The sequence below is a fragment of the Mytilus californianus genome, unplaced genomic scaffold, assembly GCF_021869535.1.
Source record: "Mytilus californianus isolate M0D057914Y unplaced genomic scaffold, xbMytCali1.0.p SCAF_3, whole genome shotgun sequence".
NCBI classification, from domain to species: domain Eukaryota; kingdom Metazoa; phylum Mollusca; class Bivalvia; order Mytilida; family Mytilidae; genus Mytilus; species Mytilus californianus.
This window is the reverse complement of record NW_026262679.1, coordinates 37,455,819-37,483,286: the sequence shown is the minus strand read 5'-3', so window position 1 is coordinate 37,483,286 and position 27,468 is coordinate 37,455,819. Positions and strand designations below refer to the sequence as shown.

The 27,468-nt window shown below is 30.7% G+C and overlaps 1 protein-coding gene and 1 long non-coding RNA gene across 4 annotated transcripts; both read right to left on the bottom strand.

The window, feature by feature from the left end:
• On the bottom strand, positions 1-27,243 carry LOC127734482 (transmembrane 6 superfamily member 1-like). Of its 3 annotated transcripts, none has more exons than XM_052244381.1 (8): positions 26,953-27,243; positions 12,829-13,030; positions 10,587-10,669; positions 10,050-10,141; positions 7,626-7,742; positions 6,525-6,617; positions 2,334-2,459; positions 1-322 (listed from the first exon to the last, which is right to left on the bottom strand). In XM_052244381.1, exons 1-8 carry the CDS (start codon positions 27,149-27,151, stop codon positions 77-79), a joined length of 1,158 nt encoding a protein of 385 aa, XP_052100341.1. In that variant the 5' UTR covers positions 27,152-27,243; the 3' UTR covers positions 1-76. The 3 variants fall into 3 exon arrangements, with proteins under 3 accessions (XP_052100341.1, XP_052100340.1, XP_052100342.1); XM_052244380.1 differs by lacking the exon at positions 12,829-13,030 and adding an exon at positions 14,384-14,585 and having other exon boundaries at positions 26,953-27,242; XM_052244382.1 differs by lacking the exon at positions 26,953-27,243 and adding an exon at positions 14,384-14,519.
• Positions 17,100-19,094, bottom strand: LOC127734494 (uncharacterized). The gene is made up of 2 exons (XR_007997628.1): positions 18,335-19,094; positions 17,100-17,206 (listed from the first exon to the last, which is right to left on the bottom strand). It is a non-coding gene; the product is annotated as an uncharacterized LOC127734494 (long non-coding RNA).
• Positions 27,244-27,468: the final 225 nt, after the last annotated feature.

The following is a 27,468-nucleotide window of genomic DNA, read 5'->3' as shown; positions in this document are numbered from 1 at the left end:
TGGTAAAAAATATGGTTTAATTTTACACTAAAAAAACCTGGTTAAAACTACAATATATGATTTAAGCCATTTGTTTTCACTGTTTTCTCTTTCTAAGATTGTATGATGGATGACTTGAAGAGTTATCTTCCTTGACTGGTTCATTTGAAATTTTCTCTGTTTTTGTAGGTCCTGTTATACACCTGTAGGCAAACAGTTGTGGTATAACAAGTAAAGCAATGTTGATAATCCAGAAACAATACTGGGCTGCTGGTGTAGATGGGATACGATAATTGGCTGCTGTCCTACTATGTTGTGCTGTTGTCAGGTACACAAATTGGGCCTAGAAAAAAACAAATTTTCATAAACTCATCATAGATACCAGGATTGAAATGAAGTACCGCAGACGCACGTTTTGTCTACAAAAGACTCATCAGTGACGCTCGAACTTTTACATCTGCAAGTGTTGTCAGCATTTCTTATAAAAAATATCAAAGATTCAGGACAAATAATAATTCAAATGGAACATATATTAAATATGTAGAGTAATTCCTAGAACACAGCAAGATAAACTGTGGAAGTTTTCATGGTTATTTATATTTCTCCTTTAACATTGTTTTTTAATTTTATGCTATGGACTTACTAATTATGCATAATAAAAAAATAAAAATACACCAATGGTCAAAATTTCTTCATTAACTAGTCTCACTTCAAACTATATGTAAACTTTTTCTACCAACATTTTATATAATGGGAAAATAACTTTTAAGTATTCAAATAAATCAAATTTATCAAATACATTTTTTTCTCTCCATTAATTTATGTAAATTTTATTTATCTGTCTGGACTGTGTTGCACAAACATCAATAAACATTCAATCATTAAGATTATGTTTAAATTATAGGTGCTGATAAAATCTTTTGAACATATTATTAGTCATTAGCTTTTTGTTCATTTCTTTCCTGATATCATTTGGCTAGCAGGCAAGTTAGAATTGTTTACCTTTTTGAAATACAAATACTGTAACTTTAGAAATCAATGTGATGTTCTTATAAGAATGCGAAAGCATCAGGTTTGCAAAAAGAAAAACTTGTGTTCATAATTTCAGTAGTGATTTTCCTTCTAAACATTTGAAATCACATTAATTAGATTTTGCATTTTTGCCAGAGGTCAAGGATTTGCAATAGTAAATGAACATATTAATTTTTTGGAATTTACAGTAAAAGAAAATGTGGCGTTCAAGTCCTTAGTACCAACTGAGTAACCAAAATTACAAAAGATATCTACAGGACAACATATGGTCTTCATCATTAAACATGTGTCTATAACATATGTCAAGCCCTTAATAACCTCCTTAGTTGGTGTAAACAAATTAAGATAACAGAGACTATAAAAAATATGCCATCAACATCATATTCTAACAACCACTCACTTGGCCAAAAATATTTACATGTGAAACTAATGTTTTAATACTCAACTTTCTCCCTTTTACAGATCCAAACAGGCAAGATACCTTGTAAAAAATTATCAAAGTACTTAATCAATTGATTGTGAAATTGTGACTTCTTACACTCTTATATCAGTTGCATTACTTCCCAGTAGATTTTTTAAAAGAAATTTCAGAAACAGTACAGGAAAAGTGGATCATATGCAATGCCCAAAGCCAATTTATGTGTAGAATTTCATAACAGCAAAGAAATTTGAAGAAACTTTTTTGCACCAGTTTAATTATACCTTTTAAAATAAGTATTTCAAGAAAAAAGAAACAGCTGAAGGGCAATTCCCATTCTTATTTATTTCATTAATCATAATACCATATAAAAGGTAGGGCTGCAAAACCACTTTTTATTTAAATCTTTGTAAGTGGAAACATAAATCACTATATATGTGATAAAATCAAGTGAAAGTGTCCTCAAAATTTATAACATAAATACATCCCTGCTTTAAGTTTTTTAAGTAATGAAATATAATGCTCATTGAAATCTGGTGCATTATTGCAAACATATCCATATATGACCAAAAAAGGAATGCTTAATATGAAGGAGCTGACCAATCATTACCATCAAAAAAAGGAAATAAACAATAGGAACTTAAAAGCTGTCCTGTTTGTCATAAAGGATGTTGAAATTTTTTATCCAATAATGTTTCATTGCATATTCGTAAAGTAAAGTTCCTCCATAAATTGTAATTCATTGGAGTGAATCTGTGATAAGAAGGTCAAAGTTAGTCACAGTGGAAATACCAATCATTTGACAGTCTACTTTGATCTCCAAAATAAACATAGACATACTAGAATATATTTATTGAATTAAATATGGGCCTATTGAGGACATGATACAAATATCTTATCTCACCTGCGCAGCAGCCCCAGCATGAAATACAGCCAAATCTTTCATCAAACCATTACTTGGTGCTGGATACAAAAGTCTATAGATGGCATACACATAATAAGGCAAGAAGTAAAAAAGGTATACCAACATCTGAAAAAATATACCAAACTTCATTTCATCACTCGTAATTTATTTATGGCATCATCCATCTAAATCATGATAGATTTCAATCATTTAGGAGGAGGGTCTTTCTGCATTTTTACATTATTTCATGGTAAAGCATGAAAAGTGCAGAATATTCAATTACATTTAATGGCTTTATGGTGTGAATGTGATTATATCTCATTCATGTACAATGTGCTGTCAATGTGAAAATAGTCTTTTTGTTCGAAAGACTATTATTTTCTTCTCTTTCTCAACAAAATAAATTCAATAAAAGAAGCTTTATAAAAACTTGAGGTTCAGATGGACTCCCCCATACCTATATACTGCTGTTAAGTCAAAATTTGAAAGATCTATATACAGTAGTTTTGTCAGAGGGAATTTAATTTGTTGCAAAAACTGACAAATGTATGAAAACAGCTAAATATGTAATAGAAAACATGATAGTATTTGGCAAAAAAAATTGCAGTCACATAGACCATATTTAAATGTGGCATTCTCAGAGGTATAACCATACACGGATATGGGTATGAATATTAATGCATGTAAGTGTTGACCAAAATCTCAAATTATGGCTGTTAACCAGAGCAATGTATTGACCTAGTATAAAACTAAAACTTTTATTTCTATCATTCTATGTCTACTACATAGTGTAGGATGGCAAAGATTCACATCAGCAGGTTAAGTACTATAACTTACTTTCAGGAAATGTAACATTCTTTGTTATAGAATTGTTTGTTAATGTTTTGATCTTGTGTTTGTTACACCAATATCATAGAATAAAGTGCTTATCTTGTACTGATTTTAATTGTACAATTTTTTATGTACCTTTTCCTAATTCCACAGATCAAGTTTAAACGTGGGAGGACTGAGATTTAAAAAATACTAAATCTACATGCCACATTTTCATGTCTGTAAGTCATGAACCATGTCAGTGCTTGTGTTTTCTAGAAGTTGTTCCAGTTGTTTTTGTGTTGTTGTGCGCTGTCTCATTGATGAATGCCTAATATCTACTTTAATTCATACAAAATACATGGAAGTAATTTATAACAAAAATAATATGTTTCCATGCCCTCAAAGGCATTCATTATGTCATTTCCCTTAGTGTTCATTCAAATTTAATTTTATGTGACAGATTGATATAAAAAACATGCACTTTTATTGGGACAGACAAAACTATGTTCAACTTAAACTTTGGTTAAATGTCAATTCTTTTGTCTCATTCAAGTACTTCCTGAACTATTTTTATTACAGGTCCTTATTGGTTCATGGAAGGCTTATCGTAAAGGAAAATGACAATCAAATTCACTCCTATATCTATTCATTACTTTCTAAAGAAATTAATATATCACATAGGTCTAGTGTACAATTCTGAAAAGCCCTTATATAACATGCTTTTTAAGGAGTGTAAAAAACCCAGATATATATAGAAAGCAGATATACTTATCTTTATTTCCTTGACTTTCAGGAAATAAATTGGGGAAGTAATACAAATACAACTGCTACATTGATCATGTACATTTAACTCTTATACTTATGACATATAATATATATAAAAATATGATTTTAAAACAATAGAAAATAAGAATTAATGAAAATTTAACAAGAATGTGTCCATAGTACATGGCTGCCCCACATTTTCTATGTTCAGTGGACCATGAAATTGGGGTCAAAACTCAAGTTTTAAGTTGATTGGACTACAACTTCATCAAAAACTTTAACCTGAAGCGGGACAGACGGACGGACGGACGAACAGACCAGAAAACATAATGCCCCTACTACTATCGTAGGTGGGGCATAAAAAAAAAACATTCATGATTGTAGTTTGTCTTTCTCATGTTTAATGAATGTATAACCTGTCTATTAAGAAAATTTGCATTTCATTGAGCATCTACATTAAAGGATACCAAACTAACATGACATGAGTACATGCCAACCATTGCTTAGCAGTACAAGTTTTGTGCCAGAACAGACTTATAATTTCAATCAGTGTATGATGCCCATGATTTCTGATGAATATCTTTTAAAATGCAAACAAAAACTGTGTTTTAAAGTTATTATTAAAAGTCTCTTTTCAATATATCTTTTATCTAGACTATTTACTCATTTACTTATTGGTGTTTTGGCAGAATAATCACTATACAAATATTTCCTTTAAAACATTTTCCAATACAACACAGACACCAAATAGTCATCTGGACAAAAAAAATGAGTATCAGCGACACCAAAATCTATTTATTTTAAGGACCCCATATTCCCTTATACCCCCTGGTACCAGTTGTTCATCTCTTGGTTAAATATAACCCAGCTGGGTTAAATCTTTTAACTGAGGGTTACGTAACCAAGGGTTAAAATTAGGTTGTTCAACTTCTTTTTAAACCTTGGTTACTTAACCCATTGTTAAATTTTCAGTGAATGTTCATTTTTATCAAAATATAGAATTATCAACACTTTTCTCTGGTCCTAGAAAAATATTTTGGTTAATAAATACAGTTCCTTATTAAAAACAATACGTTTTTTTACGTCTAAATTCATTACATAGTAAAACAACAACGCGGACGTGACAGATAGCACCTTTTTATTTAAAAAATTCGTAAGGGTTCCCGCGGAACCCAGTGTCTCGCCTACTTTTTCTGTTAATCGCAGGCTCAACAAAAATGAGGAAGTAAATCAATAAAAATATTCCTCTTGATACTATCTTTTGATTGTAAGAAGCTTCTGTCCAAGTTTGGTAAAAATCCAGGATAGTTTATGAATCTAATAAATGTTTAAAAACTTTAACTGCAGACTGAATGTAATGTTAACTGGAAGAAAACAAAATTTCCTTCTAGATACTAGCATTTGATCATAAACAAGCTTCTGTCAAAGTTTGGTACAAATCCAAAATAGTAAAAGAAAGTTATTAAAATTTTAAAAACTTTAACCACAGAGTGAATGTGTTGTTTCCTGGCAGAAAATCTAAGTCCATTTAAAAGTAAAAAATGGAAAAAATGGATTGATTTTTTATACAAAATTTCCTTCTAGATACTAGCTTTTGATCATAAACAAGCTTCTGTCCAAGTTTGGTACAAATCCAAAATAGTTTAAGAAAGTTATTAAAATTTTAAAAACTTTAACCACAGAGTGAATGTGTTGTTTCCTGGCAGAAAATCTTAAGTCCATTTAAAAGTAAAATAAGGAAAAAATGGATTTATTTTTTTACAAAATTTACTTCTGGATACTATCTTATGATCATAAACAAGCTTCTGTCCAAGTTTGGTACAAATCAAGGATAGTTTTAAGAAAGTTATTAAAATTTCAAAAACTTTAACCACAGAGTGAATATTTGTGGACGCCGCCGACGACGACGGAATGTAGGATCGCTATGTCTCGCTTTTTCGACTAAAGTCGAAGGCTCGACAAAAAGGAGCGTTGATTGTAAAATGTTTTTATTTATAGATTCTAAAAGATGTTTAATTTTGTTGATTTAATTTGTTTATTGACATAGATGACAGGGTAAAAAAAATTGTTGATTTAAAAATGTTTGTTAGGTAGACACTTTGAACGTAAACCTCGTTGCTAAAAAGGGGGAAGGACTGTAAAACATAATAATCAGTTTTTTTATTACTAATGGTTGTCGAAAATGAGGAAGGTGTTGTATCAAAATTTAGTGACCTTTCAAGTCTAGTTATAAACAGGGAATAGTAATTTAGACAACACTATTCCTTGGTTAAAATTTTAACAGAGGGCCGAAGCAAGGTTAAATCTGAATCATTTAACCAAGGATTTAACAAAGGATTAAATCTAACCACAGGACGATCAACAGAAAGTAACCTCGGGTTATGATATTTAACCCTTGGTTAAAATTTAACCGAGAGATGAACAACTGGGTTCTGAAAGTCATAACATGAAATGATATTATTCATACTTACAAAGGGTTATAATCAATGAATAGATCTGAAATGGTAAGGTGCCACTTTAAATTTGAAAAGGATGCCAATTCATACTGAAAACAATATCAAAGTTAATGAAAAGAAACTTGAATTTCAGTACAAATATTATCAATTTTATTACCTGCATCTTTGGAAAAGATGTATCTTCAGCTAGGAAAGGTTCAAAATCTTTGAGGTAGTTCTCTGCCATCTCTGCTTTACAGCCTAAGGTAACCTGGAGATAAATCAGAATGGATTTTGATAATTCTATTCAAAAAAAAAAATTATCATGGATTCATTTATTTTTATGTTTCTCTGAAACACCAACAAATTGTAAGAAATTCATTTATTTTTCTTCTATATTCATATCATAACAAAAGTAAATCTGCAAAAATGTTTACAAACAAAAGGTTAATCAAAACTTTTGTTATGTACAACAGACTCAGACTTAAAATCCTTCCAATGCTAATGAAAAGGAGGGTCACTAACATACTGGTTTTCATGTGATAGATATTAAGTGTATGACAATCAGTAACCATCAATCATGAGTTACTTAATGATGTAAGGAATTGCTTAGTTCAATTTTTAATGACATATATATCTTTATACAGTCCTATCTCTGAAAAATTATCTCCAAAGGCAGCTTGAACAAAAATTCATGTACAGTCAAATTAATAAAATATATCTATTGGTGGTCATGATCAAAGTGAATTCTTCTTGCTGAAATATTTTGCAAATATTGTAGTTATTACTAGTCTGTATATAAACTAGCTGTCTCGCTTCTTCATAGTACAATCTTAAAAATATGCTAGTTCCATGTTAAGAGATCTAGATATAACATGTATAACTCAAGCACATATTAAGATGTTTTTCAACATCAATAAATCATAGGCATACATTAATATAAACATTGTAACCAAGGATTTATATAGTAAGATCTTACAATATAAATACTTGTTGTAACTTACTAAACAATATGTAACATGCATATAGCCCATAATGGACAGATTTAAAGGAATCAGACAAATATATCATTTTGTTGTCACACCCCCATTCTCTCCATCCTTTTTCTGTCTTCCAGTAACCTGTTAACCCATTTATTTCATATACAAACTTTCTTTTAATGTTTCAATAACATAATTCCTAATATGAATGCATTAATTACAATAACTTACAGCAGCTCTGAATGCATTAATTACAATAACTTACAGCAGCTCTGAATGCATTAATTACAATAACTTACAGCAGCTCTGAATGCATTAATTACAATGCAAGTCACAAAGAAAAGAATAAACAACATTTCTACTGGTCCTTTTTTCATTCTGGTCCCTATGAATGTCAACACATTTCTCCTGCTTGCCTAAAAAATAAATGCAAATTATTTCAAAACTTGGAATATTAAGACTGTTTGCTGCATTGTCCTGCCTTTTTTCCAAACTTGAGCTGACTGTCATGGACAAACATTTATCTGTTTTATGATATATTTAATTCCCCCAGAAATGTATAATCAATCATTCATCTTTTTATAGTGTTTTCTTCATAAACAATTTATATACATAGATATATAAATACATTACAGCTTTGAAGAAAAAATTTCTATAGCTGCTGCCCAAGTAAAAGTGTAATATTGACTGCCAAAAGCTAAGTCAATTTATCAGTAAAATATGGAAAAAAATTATAAAATATCAAACATTTTTGTTCATATGTTGAGTCTTGATCTTGGAGAGGCTTCTGTCCAAGATTCATAACATACCCGGAAGGTTTGACAAAGTTATTGACATCTACAAAATGTATTCACAGACTGCATCTAAATGTTAACTGCAAAACACTTGTCCATTTATCAGTATAATACAGAAAAATGAAAAAAAAAATATTTTCAAAACTTTGCTCTGTCTTTTTATTATAAAAAAGCCTTTGTGCAAGTATACATTTTCATGAAGGGTTGACAATGTTGTTGATTTAAAAAAAATCTAAAACAACAGTCAGACTTTACCTATATGTTACTGCCTCCAAAATGATTGATAGTGATGACTCTCTTCCTAAACAAAATTTCAGAGGTTCAACAAAAATCTCATTCAAGTTCTTATTATATAATTCACATTCAATTCAACCATACGATGTGTCTTTGTCCAAACTAACTAAGGACATTTTTACCACGTGTTAGATTGTGGTTTGTCATTACGTCGTCTGATCTTTTAATTACCGAACGTGACTGTTTTGCTGAGTGTGAAACCGCATTGCTATAAGACGTTTCACGGTACTTTTCAATCCCAAATTCATATATTTAATTTTGATGTTATATTTGTTAGTCTCGTCGGATTTTGTCAAATGTCTTAACGTCTTTTTTGTTATATTCGTGTGTTATGGTAAAGATACTTAATCACCCCCTTCATTTATTAAATTTTAGTTTGGTTCAACAAAATTTATAAGATATATTTGGTTTACAGTTTGATTCAGAAGAAACACCGACATAGCTAGATAATACAATTAATTATCTAATTACTACCACAATTTGATATTAATAGTATTGTAATTTTCATTGTTATTAATAAATGTAATGTCAGTATTACAGATCTAATCTTGAATCAATCCTAATTCTATCTTATTTTTGGGAAATATTTTTACAAATTCAAATGTGACGTCACTTTGTGTGTTTTTTAGAATTTCAAATGTGACGTCACTTTGTGCGTTGAGGCTTTGGCTAACTCGGCTGTATATTTTTATGTGTTAGATTAAGTTGTTTTATGTAATGTATCCGTTTTTATTCTGTAGTTAGTCCCCACTTCGGTTTTATCATGTATATCTATTATATAGTCATTTTATAAAATTTACTGTTTGCAATAGTATATATTATTCTAAATAATAAGGATGTTCTTGTCCCAGTCTTGTGTGGACGAGACTCACGTCTGGCGTATTAAATTCTAAACCTAGTACCTTTTGTTAGCTATTATTCGTGTGTTTCTTTGTCCTATATGTTCTCCCATTTATTTGTATTGTAGTCATGTCATGTAATGTTGTCATTTTAATGTTATATTTTACATTGCCATAACAGCGGGAGGTTTGGCATGCCACAAAACCAGGTTCAACCCACCATTTTTTTCTTAAAATGTCCTGTACCAAGTCAGGAAAATGGCCATTGTTATATTATAGTTCGTTTCTGTGTGTGTTACATTTTAATGTTGTGTTTTTGTTGTGTCGTTGTTCTCCTCTTATATTTGATGCGTTTCCCTCAGTTTTAGTTTGTAACCCAGATTTGTTTTTATCTCTATCGATTTATGAGTTTCGAACAGGGGTATACTACTGTTGCCTTTATTTACCTAAAAATAACAGAACAGCTTTCAAATGTCCACCACCAATGTACATATTTTATCTGTCCAAGAGCAATAACTCCCAATATATTTTTTTAAAATTTATTTACCTTCTTTTTCCATAAATATCCCACAAAAAATGTAAGCATGAAATAGCTACAATGTGATTTTCCATAACTTTTTATATTTCCAAGGTGCGAAAATCCTGTAAAATATTATCAAGATTATCAAACCTCGTCCAAGACATTGCTGATATACACCTTTGATTAAAGTCTCATAAAAATCTGACAAGAAATGTAGCTGTAAAATTTATTAGAGTACAATTTTCCATAGAATTTTTATTAACACACTAAACTTACCGAATGTGAACTCAATACTTTGAAGAGGATGTATAATGGTATAACTACATATGGCACATTTAGAAGAATAGACCATTTTGGACCAAATTTCCCTGCAAAAATATAAAAAAAAAAGAATATAATTCAGAAAATTATGGGAGTCCATCTATACAAATATGTTTTCAAATCAAGCATAAAGTAAATGAATATATGAAATGACAAAATAACAAAATGACAAAAAGGATGGCACATATAAACAGCTTTCGATATAAGATTGTGCAGATTTGAGCAAGAACATGTTATTTATGAAGGAAAATAAGCAGATGTAATATGAAGGGCATTGTGTATTACTGCATTAAATATTTTTGGAAGAAAGAACTTCCTTAATAACAAAATGGTAACACTGACATGACTGGCCAGTAACCTAACCATTAAGTAACTTGTGCCTTTAGATGTAGGAGTTAAAACATAAATTTAATTGTTTAAATATGTGTAGACATTTTATTTTGTGCAATTGCATTTTATTTTTCAATATAAATTTAGTTTTTATTAAATTACCTATTGCTCCTCCCGGTACCAGCACTGCTACACTGTTTATGATAGAACCACACCAGAACAAACAAGCCAGTCTATATTCCTCACTGAAATTAAAATCAACTCTATAGCTTTGTTTAGTCTAGTCATTCTCGCAGTGGTACAAAAATTTACAGAATTATTGAGAAGAAAGTCCATTGCCAATGTAAATGTATGATATAGAATCAATTTGTCATGTTTGATTGAGACAACAATATAACAACAGAATTACCAGCAATCTATCAAATTAAAGCTGCTTCATACACCTTATTGCTATCATCATCTTGGGCCCTGTTTAAACAATGTATCATGCATAATACTTTTTAAAGAGACCTGTTTAAACCATTGTAAACACTTCAAACAAAATATTTTTTTTACTTTAATTTGAGTTTCAAAAAAAGTGGATCATAATCAAAGTTTCAAAGTGTTTGCTTTCTAAATTTTTCTTCCCTCAGCTCGTTACTGATGACCTTTGTTTTGGCGCCGGAAGACACAAACAGGAAGTTGTCTAAGTGACTTTTTTTTCCGGATTGGACTAAATAGCGATAAGGTGTATTCTCATACTGGCTTGATAAACCTAATACTGTAAAATCAGAAATTATTGCGATTGTTGGACAATCTACACGAACGCCAATCTATATTATCGCAATTTCAGGTAATGCTGCAATCAAATTATGTCATTGGAATTAAAACGAGAGCTTGTGTTGTTGTAATTTTACCAATAATAAAAACATTGCAAAAATTCTGAATTTACAGTATGATACTTGAAATAATTATAAAAGTGAAATTTAACTTCAGTGTGAAAAGGCTTAAAATGTAGGTCACTCAGCATGCTTAGTATCTGAGAAATGATGTTCAATTTAAACTTGACATGCATGGAAAATACATGTATAGGTTAGAAACGCTTCTTTTTGAGGATTGCTGCTACACTTTCCTAGTTTCACCCTTTTTTAGTGTAATTGTACATTTCATGTCAATTTCAATAAACTTCTTCTGTGACCAATACTTTACACTCTCACAATTTTGTTGAATCAATAATAGATGTAAAAACACACAAATATAAAATGTCAGCAAACAAAATTAATGAAATTTTTCACATATATCATGAACACAAAGAATTATAAATTTGATAACAAAAAAATTAAACAAATCCAAATTAAAAACTGTAAAATATTATTAGTTAGGAAATGTATGAATGTTTGTGTTGCATTGTTCTATTCAAGCAATTTTGCTACCAAGACATTTCAACAAGGTTGTTAAAGGGGTTATTTTCACTTAACATGATTGCCAGTTTAAATCCATGTGTTTTCATGCTGTAACACATTTATTTGGCTTTTTTTCATGCACACAGTCATAAACCCAAAATTAAAACAATTCCTGTTCATTGTAAAATCGTAATTGAATTTCACGTTTTTCATGCACATAAATGCCCTTTCCATATGTTACATTTTCTATCACACAACTAAATTTACAAGCATGCAAAATTTCTACTTAAAAGAAGTTTTATTACTGTATTTTTCCTGATTACCGGTACAATGTATTTGGTAATAAAAAAATCCTGTTTTTGTTTGTCAACAATGTATTCAGAATCAAAATAACTAACATGACTAAAGGGTCCAAGAAACCTGTATAATAAACCTGATAATTATTCAGAATACTGACTAGTTTTTCTGTCAGATTTTGAAAGGAGCATGGTGCTTTTGGCAGCAGAAACTTAAAAAGACCTTAATAATGCAGAAAACACTTTTTAAAAATTCATTCAGAAAAGTTTCAATAGGTGTTTTCAATACATATATATAACCTATATAAACTGGTTTTGTTTAAGGTATTTTAACCAATAAAACCAATTTTGAATCACATACAGAAAATTAAAGGACAGGGCAGTCCCCATTCACAACTGGTCTTTAGGAAGGGAGAGGGGAAATTTTTTTCCCAACCTATATTGTTGAAAAACTTGTAACACAAATCTAATATTTGTCAAAGCATTTGCAACCAATTGACCCTCAAAAAGGCAAAAAACCCTGAAAATAAAATTGGGAAGGGGTTTCCCAAACCCAGTTTAATCTGTAATAATGAGGTAAAAAGTAGATCAACAAAGATTTATATCAATTATAAAGGATATAAAGCTTTTCATGAAACAATTTCAGAACTGAAATAATTTCTCTCATAAAACATGTAAAAGGTACATCTGGTTTTGTATGTTGTACACTTTAATATATATACTTACTTATAATTACTTCTTGACATGATAAACATGTACAATGCAAAATGTACTGAACCATCCCAATAACAAATAGAGGTCCCATGTGGAGTTTTCAGGTAAGGTTCCCCTTGCAACAGGTAAAAATGTAGATATCTACCTAGAAAACCATCATTCTCAAGGGCAATAACTACATCAACCATGGAGGAAAACAAAAGAATACTCCATGCTACAAAAAAATAAGGTCAGGTTGGAATAGAGATGTTTAAGCTCATATATAATTCCACTCAGACACAAAAATATTCTTTTTATGCACAATATGTGAAAACTAAACATACTGTGAGGGTACAAACCATATTGGCCAAGATCATGAAGATCACAGAAGAAAAGGAGTTTTTCATTAAACCAAATCTGTTCCTTGAACAACCAGAAGTAAAAATGTACATATTCTGTACCTTTAACTTACATATAAAACTGTTTACACTAATTTTCATGCATAAATTATTATTTTCAGCATGTAAACATAGAAACAACTGAGGTCAATTCTAATGCATATGCACAGAGGTGCATGCTGTTGTTTCAAAATTTGAAGGTTGTTGTTTCTTTTCAGTTGGTAATACAACTTCAAAACTAAAATGCAGTTGCATACATGTACATGTGTACTTATTGTTCACATTTTATCAAATTCTAATAAAAAAAATTTGATAGACAACTTTTATGAAAAAATACAAAGCGTGGAAATTTTGAACAATGGAAAAGAGGAAAGACCACAGTAACTAGAGAAACCCTATCTTAACTATATAAAATAATTTTCAAATCAACAGTAGTCAGTAGAGGAAACTTACATGATGATTGGAAATATATGGCCATGATGAGTAATTAAAGATAACAGTGAATTATTAGACATGCAGGTACAAGTACATGTACATGTCATGCATGTAGTCATAATAGGAAAAAAAATGTTATAAGCAGATAGAATCTATGATATTGAGAAGGACATCCACATCAAAGGTTAGATATGTGATAAGAAATGTATTATTCATGCAAACACAACATATATGGAGTACAGTGGTACCTGACTTAAGCTACATGTACCTCTCTTGTGAATAAGATTCTACTATTTTAATACTGTAATGACTCTTATTGCATATTGATTTCATATGAGTCAGTGACATTAATCACAATGACCATGATGAATTAGGGAGAAGTTGAGAAGTAGGTATGTCAAAGAGACATGCAGCAACACAGCAACACAAAACATCTACAAGCCAACAAATTGTCTTAGACCACAGTTAATTGTCTTTTTCACATGTCAAGCTCTGAATCACCCTGAAGTTTGTTCCTTTGCTTGAATATATCAGATATATTGAATATTGTAATGAATTGAATGCCATACATGTATATGTACAATGTATATACATTTTCATATAGAGAGTATAAGCTCCTTCTATTCAAAGAATATATCCCAAGATATTGCTGAAAAAAACTTAAAAAATACATTACTCTTACTCAACTGAGTTTTAATTTCATTTTGATGCAGACATGGTAAAGTGTCATTTTGACCAAGCTTTGACTGACTTACTCATAACTTTTCCTTGACAAGACAAATAAAACCAAAGCAAAGTGTATTACACCATCCCAGTAGTTGATCATAGTTCCAAAGGGAGTTTTCAGATAAGGTTCTCCCTGCAGGAGGTAGAAATGCATGTATTTCTCAATATAACCATCATTCTCTAAGGCAACAGTGATATCCACTAAAGAAGCAAAAAGGAAAATACTCCAAACTGAAATGTATAAATTAAAAAATATAAGATCTATTGTTCTGCATGTCATACATGTACCATTAAAAATAATAATGACAAACAACTTTTATGCATAGCTGCATATTCGTAGAGCTTGCAATTTCATTGTTCAAATGAATAAGATATACATGTAATAATTAAAAATTCTGTGAAGTGAACAAGTGCTCAGCATGAATAATTTCACAAAAATGACAACTTTATCTTGCCATCTGTGAAAAATGTTAAGGAAATCGAAATTGTGGTAATGTTCACACCTTCAGCATGTTTAGTATACATGGTATGCAGGTATGTGTACCTTAACATTCTGTATAAATGGTAGAAGAATTGATTTGGGTCACACTGCTAATGTAGTGAAAGACCTTCCTTTTAAGGATTTTTCCTAAATACAACATCATAAAAGAGCATATAGTTTTTGGCAAATTTGTATCTGAGGGACATATGATTTCCTACAAGTTTTCATATCTGATTACCAAAGGTATGAGGACAAATAAAAAAAAAACATGCAACAATAAATATTATCAAACCTTCAGGAGCTCATCAGGTAACACCTGTGACATATTACATGTACATGTATAAGGATCTAGCTTGAAAACTGACGGAGGAGCCATGAGTTAGCTGGATAAATCATGTACCCTATGCGAGACATCTACAGACATTGGTAAAACAATATGTCCAAAATCATTTATTTCTTTCTTGGGCTTTATATCGGAAATGATTCACATTGAACATGTTGAATGAAAGGTTTATAAAAAGAATTGAAAAATGTGGCCATGTTTACACAACATAATTTTCTCTGAGAACAGACAAACCTGTCACATACCTGTGCAACTGGTAATTTTTCAAGGCTTGACAGTGACTAGATAATCAAAGTTTAAATACATATATGGGTAAAGCCATAAAGGTGGTCTGGAAAGTGTGACATTAGGATATAAAATTGAAGTTTTTGATATCTCTATCAATTCACATTATTTTGTTAGCAACCATCTGTATCTTACTACCTCTTTTTATTTGAAATCCCTGGTCTTGCTATGTTTTTGTAAAATTGACCTTCCTTGTATATTTTGTGTAAGTTATATTGACAATAGCGCATCTTTTGTTTTAAATAGTTTCTTATGGGATTAATGAAATGTATCAATACTTAGCTGCACATAATATCTTTCAACATCATTATATCATAGACCAATTCACAGATTTATCCCTGATGTTCTGAAATGTCAGTGCTCTGAGCAAGATCAGTATGTTATAGATGTCCAAAATAAAGTTTTCTTCTAGTAACTTGTGTAAAACGTTTTTTGAACAGCAATTATATTTGTAAACATAATTATTATATTTCAAATGAAATATTTTATGTAGTTGTTGTAAACCAAGATCTTCGTTGACATAATTAAATCCAAATTCAATGTATGTTATTTTGACAATAACCCTTTTTGATAGTTTTTCTGCCTTAATTTTAAAACAGGCCACTCAAAAAACAGGGGGGGCAACACTAGCTGATTTTTTAAGTAGGGGAAAAGTTATCCAATACAGCTTAATCTTCTAAATGAAGAAGATGACTATAAATCTTGTATACCATATCTTACATGTAGGTTATATTGACGAATAGTGTTTAAATTTAACCTTTTTCAAAATCATTTTTATTAAAGATTTTTTTTCTACTATTGTCTAGGTAACTGATGGTTATTTTTCATTTTACCAAATTATGATTGAATGCTTATATTGCTCACAACACTACCGTCTTTTGGTTGTTATATTGACACAATGTCAAGTAACTTACTGAAATAAAACAGGAAATCTGGTGTAACATCTGAACACAAAGAGTTTGATCCATTATGTTTATTTTGATATAAACTTAATTCTTGTTTGCATGCAGGGGTTCATGTTCATTATTGTTCAGCTAATAATGAAGTCACAAGCTCATAACCAAAACTATCTGAGATCTATCAGATCAAAGTGACAACTATAGAATGCAAGAAAAATAAAGGTGCACTAATTCACAAATCCAAAAGGGAGAGGAGAAATCAAGATAAATAACAAGAAAAGAACAAACCTTAAATAACAACTCAAACCCAATAAATAAGCTTTATTTTAGAGTCGGCAAGGTATACAAACAGAGACAACATAAGCTCTAATGAGCTTTTAACCGACATACTTTTAACCCAATAAAACTATCCGGTGCACTGCAAGAGTTAGCTTAGCCTGATGGTAAACAGACACTTAATGAGTTACTCACAGTATTTAGGGGAACATATTGTTTACTGTTGGTATTTAGGAGTATTGTTAATTAGGCTCACTTGAACTGACTTTGTACTTTGGTCAAAGGTTGCTCATTTAATATGTACAGTTATGATACTCTTGGCTATGTCAGATGGTGACTTTATTGATCAACTGTTTTCAACAATTTTTTTTCAAGAGCTTATTAAATCAACACTTTTGAAACTAAAGTATAAAACACATTAACATGATTAATGTATGACAATACTAATAATTAAACCACTATTCAAGAATCAAACCATAAATCATTTATTTAAACAAATTAAAAACATTTTAAAGTTCATTCTGCTGTCTATTCCACTGTTCATACTCAGTTGATTTATCTCAAAGATCTGAAAAGCAAATAAATAAAGTTAAAATAGTTTTATACATGATTTTAAATTGAAATGAATGAAAATGTGAGTCAAGGCTCCATGTTGAAGGCCATAACGTGACCTTATAGGCTATTATTGTTTTTTTTTACTTCTTTAGGTCTTAGGTGGAGAGTTGTTTCTTTGGCAATAATACCACATCTTCTTATGTTTATGATGTTGTATGTTATCCAATGTTGAAAACAGCATTGGAAATAAGTATCCACTTCACATTGATTTGCATTGTGTCTACATTCATGTTTTTATTGTCAAATTCAAGGGTATGGGGAGGTTGAGTGCTTAAAAACAAACTTGTTGCACCGTCTCAAGACAGAAACTTGCATGTTATAGTCTTGTGACAATTTTCTGTTTTCTTGTTTTTTGTTGATGTTCTTTTGATAAAAGGCTGTATTTACATCTATAAAATTAATGTGTCAACTAACTCTCTTTTGGACCATGGTTATATTGACTTGAAACCTTTAGTTGTCAACGTATGCTCTATTTCAAAGAAGCAGGAAATATGCTTACAATTTCATTAAAAGGCTTGATTTTTTTATTGTACAAGAGATTTGTAGGCTAAAAGCCAAAGTCAACATATTTCAGTAGTAATAGTAGCTTTAGGACTACTGAGGGAGTAGGAGTTATATTGACCCTTACATTAAGGTGTCAACTAACTCTCTTAATGACCCTGGTTATATTGACTATGCATATAATTGTCAACTAACACCCTGTGAAAAAGCACTGAAAATTACTTCACCCTTTTTAAATGTATATTAACTTTCCCCCTTTATTATCTGTAAGTTGAAATAGAAGTTAAATGAAAAGAATGGTGCAGTATATCTCTACAAAGATCATCTACATCCTAGGTGTTATATTGACTGGGTTGACAAAATTGGTCAAGTAACGGTCATATCGATGTTACCGTAAAAAGTGAACGAATGGTTTGACTTGGGTGCTTGAATGCGTTATATTCGTTAGTTCTTATCATTCTAAGCATATTATTTTGGCAAAAATTAAATAAAACAGTGTCAATTTGACAGAATGGTTTGGTCGTTATACTTTGTTTGACGCCTTGGTCGTTATTAGTTTGACATTTTGCTAAAAACTTACCATCGAGTTCTTCTTCCATTTTCATCCATGAATGATAGTGATGCTTACATTTAGTTTCGTATATATAGCAATTTTGAAATGAAACAAAGTATTTTTTTCTCCCTGGATAAACTCTTTCCGTTAATAATAAGGAATTAACATTTTACGTACGTTATACGTTATTTTGACATTACAAACTTGCCATTCTATGCTTCTCATAAAACGGAATACGAAACCAAAATTAGAACTATTTGAAACAGCCGAGATACGACGGCGCATGAATATGACAGGAACCAATCAAATGTTCCGCAGATGACGATATCGCGGAAAACCCCGTGCGTTATTTTTACCATAGTAGTCTATTGTCAATATAACATTACTAACCCTGTCGAAATAATCGTTTCTTTGATTAATTTTACTGCAGTTCACGCAAAACTTTGACGGATTTATAGTGCAACAACACTTTTCTGACGATTTAACTTACTTTCCGTTTTTCTTTTGCCCATAAAAACAACCAGGTATATTTTTTGTTAGAAGGGGATTTCCATGTCACGCTTGGGACACAGGAACGTACAGATCTACGTTTGACAAACTTCAATAACAAGACACATTGAATTAGCGGATATTTGATATTTATCAAATCTTCTACTTCATCATGTCACTGATGCTCAATAACAAGTTGTAATCAAATAACATATATTAAATATTTTAAAATTGGGATTTAAGCTTCAGATGGTTATTTGACCAATTTGGAGCACCTTTTTGGCTTTACCCATATATATTTTTTGTTTTCAGAAAATCATAAACTTTTCTGGATTTTGAGATTCACTCAGGTGCCAAAATAAAATATGCTGGAAAAAGTTTGAGATGTTCCCCTACATAATAATATTATTTTTAGTGAGTTGTTTTGATTGACATGGACAAAAGATATCTACACAACATTTGGGGATTAAAACTGTTTAAATGAGTGGATCCTATCATATGATATTCAGGTGTTTTTTATTTTGGCACCTTCAGTGGGAATGGAAAAAAAGAGGAATCTCAAAATCAACATAAGTTTATAATTTTCTGAAACATAAAATAAATACATTTAAATTTTAAATATCTAGTTCCTGTCATGCCTTAAAATGCTTACAGGTACATTTGTATGCCTGTAATTTTCATGATTTTGTGGCGTTAACACATTTTTTTTTTTAATTCCTCCTGATGAACCTTAAAAAGAATTCTGTAGAATGTTCCAAATTTGATATACTGTTTACTTATAAACAACTTAATGAAACAGATATCATTTTTATCCGTTGTAGGTATTGGTATCAGGTCCATTGGCTCTCAATACACCTTCGCACCCTACACCTTCACACCCCACACATTCACCCCCTAATTTTATTCAAATACTGGTTGAATTATTAGATATTTTTTAGATGTTTTTATCAAAATATTTAAATTTTCTTTAAAAAGTCTAGAATTTTTTTAATTTTATTATTGTGATTTGACGACTATTTATAAATGCTAATTATGTATGATTACTGTTATTAGTTGATTGGTATTTACAAAGCCAAATTTGGTATAATTGTTCTTTTATAACTAGCGTTGATGTAAATACTACATGAAGTTTATAGCTTGGTATGAGTAAACTCATTGAAGATTTAGTATCTTTCGCCTCATGACAATTTTTCATTCATGATTCATTTCGTCAAAATATTCAATTAAACAATAAAACACTACAGGAAACCTGTTTACGTTTTTAGTATGTCACTTTAATCATACGCATGCACCAGTTTGAATGGCAGTGAAAAATTTCGCTCTTGAATTATGATATAAAAATGCGTAAAATTTGTGAATATGCAGCATTAGTTACTTTTAACTGGATTTAAATTTGTGATTAGTGATGCCAAATAAGACAGACAAAAAAGACAAAAAACGAAAGAGGCAAAATCGTACTAAAGGAAATACTTCATCTGAAGGCTCGACAAGTGACAGTTCTTTGTTTACAAAAGGCAAGAAAAAGTGTTCAGGTGACATAAAGGGTGACAAAAACAAGGTATTTTTAACAGATACACTAAGTGAGGCATTCTCTTGTCTTTACAACAACTCACCTACTATTCATAACGATCAAAATACAAACATGAACAATTCAATTAATCAAGGGTTTAGTCAGTAAACACCCATTCAATTAAGTACACCAAATTTCCAGTTATATGGCCAGCCCTATCAGTTTCAACAATACCCGAGTCCACCACCGCCACCCCCACCCCTGCCGCCTCATCTAGCAACAAACGGAATTGAGATGATATTAAATGAATTGTGTAAAAATGTTGATTCGATCGAAACTAAACTCAACAAGCTAGACTCTATTGAAGAGCGATTAAACAAATACGATTTGAAATTTAGTGCTGTTGATGTTGATATGATATTAAATCCTGCAAAGACAGAATAAGCACGCTTGAACATAGTGCCCAATTTATGTCCGATATTAAGGATGAACACCAATCTATTAAAAAGAAACTTGAAAAGGTGACTGAAAGCATAGAAACTTCCAAAACAGTAAACTTAAATGTGAAAAATAGACTCGTCGACGTTGAAAAACAAAACTTTAGCAATAATCTACTGTTCTTTGCAATCTTTGGAATAAACAGGGCACAGGGTGATTCTGAGGAGGCGAATGCGGCGGAAAAAAAAGTTCTGGAAAACTGCATCAACATTATTACAGATTTTCTTGAGCAAAGGTTGAATATCAAAGACGCTAAAACGTGCATAAAACTCGAAAAAGCCTATAGACTTGGTAGGAAAAAGATGAATGCCGAAAAACCGAGACCAATAGTGGTAAAATTTGCTGTTTTCGATGATCGAGAAACGGTACGAAAAGCTTCGGGTCGCTTAAAACAAACAAGTTTTGGAATTAGTCCTCAGTACCCGACAGAGGTGTTATTAAAACGAAAAAAATTGATCCCGGTGATGAAGGAAAAAAAGGAAAGAAAATACAGAGGCATATTTTGTAGGAGATAAATTGTTCGTTGAAAGAAAGTTGTGGCAGGAATAGGAGTTTGCGGGGAATGGCTGTACTACTGTTGAAAGTGATAAGTGTAATAAATGTTCATTAAATGAGTGCTCATGGAATATCTCTAAAGGTCTGTTGCGGAAATTAAAAGACAAAGAATTTTTACAGGAAATAACGAATTGTGATATTGTATGCTTTAATGAGTGCTGGGTCAAATGCCAGACGGAATTTGAATTAAATGGTTATGATAAGAAGTTTGTTTATAGGGACAAGTGCAACGGAGGAGGAGTAATTGTTTTCTATAGAAAGTGGTTAAATCCGTATATTGAAGTATTGAATTGTTGTGCCAATAGTATGATATGGTTAAAAATAAGCAATGTTATTATGTTTGATAGTAAAGATTTATATTTATGTGCTATATATATACCTCCTGATAATAATGTTTTTTATAAAAAATATGACTTGGATGTCTTTGACGTTTTGCAGGAACAAGTAGAACATTATAGTGTATTAGGTAACATTGCAGTGATTGGTGACCTCAACAGAAGAATAGGTAGAGAAAATGACTTCATAATGCAAGACAATTTAAATATATTTAATCTCAATGAAACTGATTTACTTAATTATGAACCTGATTTGCCAAGTGAAAGAACAACAGAGGACATAAAGCCGGCTAATTCGTTTGGTCGTAAAATTTTAAACTTGTGTAAATCATCTGGTATATGAGTATGTAATGGTCGTTTTGGGAAAAAAAGTGAAACTTTTACATTTCAAAATAAGAATGGATGTAGCATAATTGATTATTTGCTTTTACAGTCAGAGATATAACTCTATAGGGTTATTACAGAAAATAACTTGCGTGTGTTATTACAGATACTTTCATGAGTTGTCTACTCTTTATTCCTTAAATTTTCTAAATCTGTAATAACATATATTTGTTATTTGTAAAATTATTTCAATTATAGTGGCATCTAGGGATCTCTTGAGACTGCGCAGAAACTAAATGCATAGCCTTAATAACTAATTTTTTAATTAAATATATACATTTTTGATTAACCATGGTAAATCAATGAGACAAGGTTATTAAGGGATAAACTTAGCTGTGATAACAAGGCTCAGTTATTAAAGGAATTTAAATTATTATATAAGACACTGGGGAATTACTGAGAAACTTGCGCAGAACCTCATTACATGCTCTGATCATTATTTCTTACAATAAATTAAAATACATTGTAATTAAGCATGATGTATGTCTGAGCCATTGCTTTGAAGTGATATAGAGAAGCTGTGATAACACCCTTTAGTTATTACAGGCATATTTTTTCTGTAATAACATATAGGTGTACTATGCAAAATTGGCAAACTATGAACTGTTATATCTTTCAATAGTAAGTATACATATAGACAAAAGTAGTATCAATAGAACTTTTATACATTTTAACTAAACTAATGATGTATATTGTCCCTTTGAAACATATAACATGCATAAGTTATCACAGTTCTTTGATTTTTTAGTCCACAATAACAAATGTATGTTATTTTTCTGTAATAACCCTATAGAGTTATATCCCTGACTGTTTTATCTCGTGATTCATTTTCTATTGTTAATGATTTTGTCATTGGTGATTTTACTACTTTTTCATGTCATGCACCGTTAAAAGTTGTATTTAAACTAAAAGGATTAACCTTAAATGAAATATGTACTTGTAAAACTGTAAAATATGATTGTTATAAATGGAATGAAGGGTTTAAAGATGACGTTAAAAGGGACCTTGCAGCAAATTCCAATAAAATTAATGGACTGATGAATAGTTTATCCGATGAGCCAAGGAATATCGACGAAATTGTGAACAATATTAATTCGTGTCTGTCAGATATTGTCAATAAATATACAAAAACAGAAGTGACGAAAACTTTAAAATGTGATTATTGTAACAGCTCAAAGCGAACTTATAAACCTATAAATATAAGGCAAGATAAACCGTGGATAAACGATGACTGCAAACAATTGTATATAGAATATAGACGCTCGTTGATACATTTTAACCAAAGTAAGTGTGAAGAAAACAGACTTATTTTAAATCTCGTTAAACAAAGATTTAAACGAAGTGAAAATAGTTTAAAAAGACGATATAAAAAACAGAGGGGAAACATGTTGAGTTCTATAAGAAAAACGAATCCAAAGTACTTTTATCGAAAATTCAGAAAACGAAAAAAGGCCATACAAAGCAACATAAAATTAAATGATTTTTGAAGCATTTTAAAAACTTAGTTTCTAAAGAAGAAATTGATGACGGACCAGAAGTAGAATACAAAAATGAAGTCATTTATGAAGAATTGGACCGACCTTTTACGGAACAAGAAATTGATGTTTGTGTTAAAAAATTGAAAACAGAAAAGGCAACAGGTTATGACAATTTATTAAATGAATTTCTGAAGGAGTGTAAATTAACCCTACTGACACTGTTATGTAAACTTTTTAACGTAATACTTATTACCGGGTGGTTTCCAGAAATATGGGTCAAGAGTGATTTAGTTCCGCTATTTAAAAAAGGTCCAGTTGATGATACAGGAAATTACAGATGAATTTCGCTTGTGTCTCATGTTGGGAAATTGTTTACTTCTGTCATTAATACAAGACTATTAAAGTGGTGCAAAGAATACAGTATATTGACTGATGCGCAGTTTGGGTTTGTACCTGGATATGGTACACACGACACCATTTTTGCCCTTCATTCTGTTGTATCAAAAAGTATTCGTAAAGGAAAACGTCTATATTGTTGTTTTATTGATTTTGTCAAAGCTTTCGACAGTGTGTCACATTATGTTTTATGGCAAAAAATGTTAAAATGCAGTATTAGTGGAAACCTATTGAATCTTATTAAATCAATGTATTGTAAGTTAAAAACTTGTGTTAAATTAGATGGTGAATTTTCAGATTTTTTCCATTGTAATGTCGGCCTAATGCAAGGCGAATCATTATCTCCATTTTTATATGCAATTTATGTAAATGACATAGAAATTGAGTTAATTAAACAAGGAATAGAACCATATGAAGTAAAAATGTTAAATATTTATCTTTTTATGTATGCTGATGATACAGTTCTCTTCAGCGAAAGTATTTCTGAATTACAAAAAATGATAGTCACTGTATATGATAGTTCATACAAGAATGGTCTTGACATTAATTTAAGAAAAACCAAAATAGTTGTTTTTTGTAACAGAGGTGTACTCAAAGAGAATGAGAAATGGTATTTGAATGGTAAAATGATAGAAATGTGTGATCAGTTTGTATATCTTGGTTTGTTATTAAATTATAACGGTACTTTTACTGTAACACAGAAAACACTTTCTGAACAGGGTAGAAAGGCTACATTTTGTTTATTAAGTAAGATTTATGATGATTGTTATAACATTGAGACTTTGATATCCTTATTTGATACATATGTAACAAGTATTGTGGATTATGGTTGTGAAATATGGGGTTTTCATAAGGGAGCTGATATAGAAACGCTTCATTTGTATTATTTAAAAAGAATTTTGAAAGTGAGAAAAGGAACTGTATATCATATGGTGTATTTTGAACTTGGGCGTTTACCACTGTATGCAAATAGATATGTAAGAATGGTTCGTTATTGGTTGAAGTTATTAGAATCTAATAATTGTATATTGAAGAGTATTTATGAAGATATGTACGAATCTAGTTTTGTTAAACCGAATGATAAACTCAACTGGAGTTGTAAGATAAGAGACATACTAAACAGGTATGGATTTAATGATATATGGTTAGCACAAAGTGTTGGAAATAGTCAATTATTTTTGTATGAATTTAAAAAAAAGAATTGTTGATAATTATATAGCTGAAGGCTTGTCATTTTTTGAAAATACTTCAATATGTAATTTGTATCAATATATACATGATGGACATACTTTGCAATTTTAATTTTATTTGAATCTACCATTGAACAGTTTATTCCAGTCATATGTAACTAAATATAGAATCAATTCACATTCACTTAATGTAGAAACTGGAAGATACTTTAATATTTCCAGAAATTCCGTGTTTGTACTATGTGTGATAAGAAAGTAATCGAAGACGAATATCATTTTATATTAGAATGTGATAAATATGTATATGTCAGAAGTAAATATATTAAGATATATTATTTTAGAAACCCATCTACTTTCAAACTAGTTCAGTTATTATCTGTAAGAAATATTAAGGAGTTAAATAAGCTGGGTAAATACCTTTATGAAACAGAGAAAATTCGTAACACTTGATTTTTGTTATGTACTTTTATTACCAATGTAAATTGTATGCCAAACTCCGCTATATGTTAGAAACTGTTTATGACATTAATGCTGTATATGTATATCATGTATATGTAAATTGTATAATTTGTGTATCTGTTTAATCCTATGAGTTGTATTTGCTTACGGAATAAAGTATTATTATTAATTCAAAACAATGGGAAAAACTTATTTATAGCAATTGTAAACTTAAACACGATTAAGGTTCATGTGGACCCTTTGGTTAAAATGGCTGCGTTTTCACCTCAAAATTTACTCTGAGTACAGACAAACCTGTGTATCTGAAAAAGTTTTAAGGCATAGCATGCCCTAGATTAATAAAATTCAAATGCATTGTATGTTTTTGAAAATTTAAAACTTAACTGGATTTTGCAGTGCACTTTTTTTCGTCCCTGTAGAAGATGATAAAATTAACAAACAGTTGAGTTTCACTTGATATGGTCCCTCAGGTACACAGTTTAAATCACCAATTATTGTCAGGTATCTATTGTCCATCTATTGTCCATGTCAATCAATACAGTTCATTTCAATTTTTACCTGTGGGGAAGTTCTCAAACCTCTTTCACAACTTAGTTTTTTTTAGCACCTTCTGGAGGAATGAAAAAAAGTGCACTGCAAAATCCTGTTAAGTTTTTAATTTTCTAAAACATAAAATATATTTGAATTTTATTTATCTAGGGCATGCTATGCTTTAACATTTTTCCAGATACACAGGTTTGTCTGTACTCAGAGTAAATAATGAGGTGAAAATGCAGCCATTTTAGCCAAAGGGTCCACATGAACCTTAAAACTTTATTCAACACAAAACCAATAAAAGGGTGTGAACGTGTGGGATACGAATGCAAAAGGGGGCTAACGTGAATGGGAGCAACATAATTTTGGGCGAACGGACCCAGAATCATAGGTATTTTTATCTAGGGGCCTATTAAATCGACCTTAGTTTAAATGTGGACCATAAGATAAGATAAGATAAGAAAACTTTATTTTGATTCGGCATAAGTTAAAAGACACAACACAAGCTCTAAGGAGCTTTTGACCGAATATAAAAACATATACATAACATAAAAACAGTCTAATTTGACATATAAAACAACCTGTTATACGAAGTTAAATCTCACTTACATAGCATGCAATAAAAATTTAGCAACAAATTTAAAATGAAATAAAACATGCTAGACCAGAGCAAACAAAAGCAACATAAATAATAAACATCTCAAGAATTATCTGCAAGCAGAACTTGAAATCAGGACTTGTGCCAGATCAACTTGGGGCCGTAGAGACATGAAACCGTGAAAAAAATACATCCTATAATGAGATGAGAAATATTTACCGTTGTAAAATGGGTCATGTTTTGGTGGACCGTCACGGAAATACAACCGAGGTACGAGGAAAACGACAAGCAGAGACACGATGCCAACTGCGAATACTGCTGCTGCATTGTCTACTCCACCAATCAGTTTCATCAACAGCAGAATGGGAAATGCTAAACATGCAGCAAGGAATGACACCTGAAATCTTGTTAATGCCATTGTGCCTTCTGTTTTATCTTCATATGAGCCGATGATATCAATTTCTGACCGCGTCCTACTTTTTGAATATGTACAGGTAACTTATTTTTTAATGTGTATTTGGCTGTCTATAAACGCATACTGGATCAAATGGGTATGAAGTAAACTTTATCAACGTCGGACAGAGAATTCATTTCCGGAATTTGCATACCGTAATTTACTAAAATAACTATACTTTCCCCATTCCTCTAGCTCTTTCTACTTCACAATAAAAATATGTGCAAGTAAAATAACACATGAAATAATTCTTTATATCCGTCACATTTCAAACGGCTTAA

What these genes read in the sequence shown, in the direction of transcription:
- LOC127734482 (XM_052244381.1), bottom strand. Translation starts at nt 27,151, where the DNA reads ATGGCATTAACAAGATTTCAGGTGTCATTCCTTGCTGCATGTTTAGCA. An exon ending in TTAATGCATTCAGAGCTGCT is followed by an intron (nt 6,618 to 7,625) that starts GTAAGTTATTGT and finishes ATTTATCTCCAG; the next exon opens with GTTACCTTAGGCTGTAAAGC. An exon ending in ATGCTGGGGCTGCTGCGCAG is followed by an intron (nt 323 to 2,333) that starts GTGAGATAAGAT and finishes GTTTTTTTCTAG; the next exon opens with GCCCAATTTGTGTACCTGAC.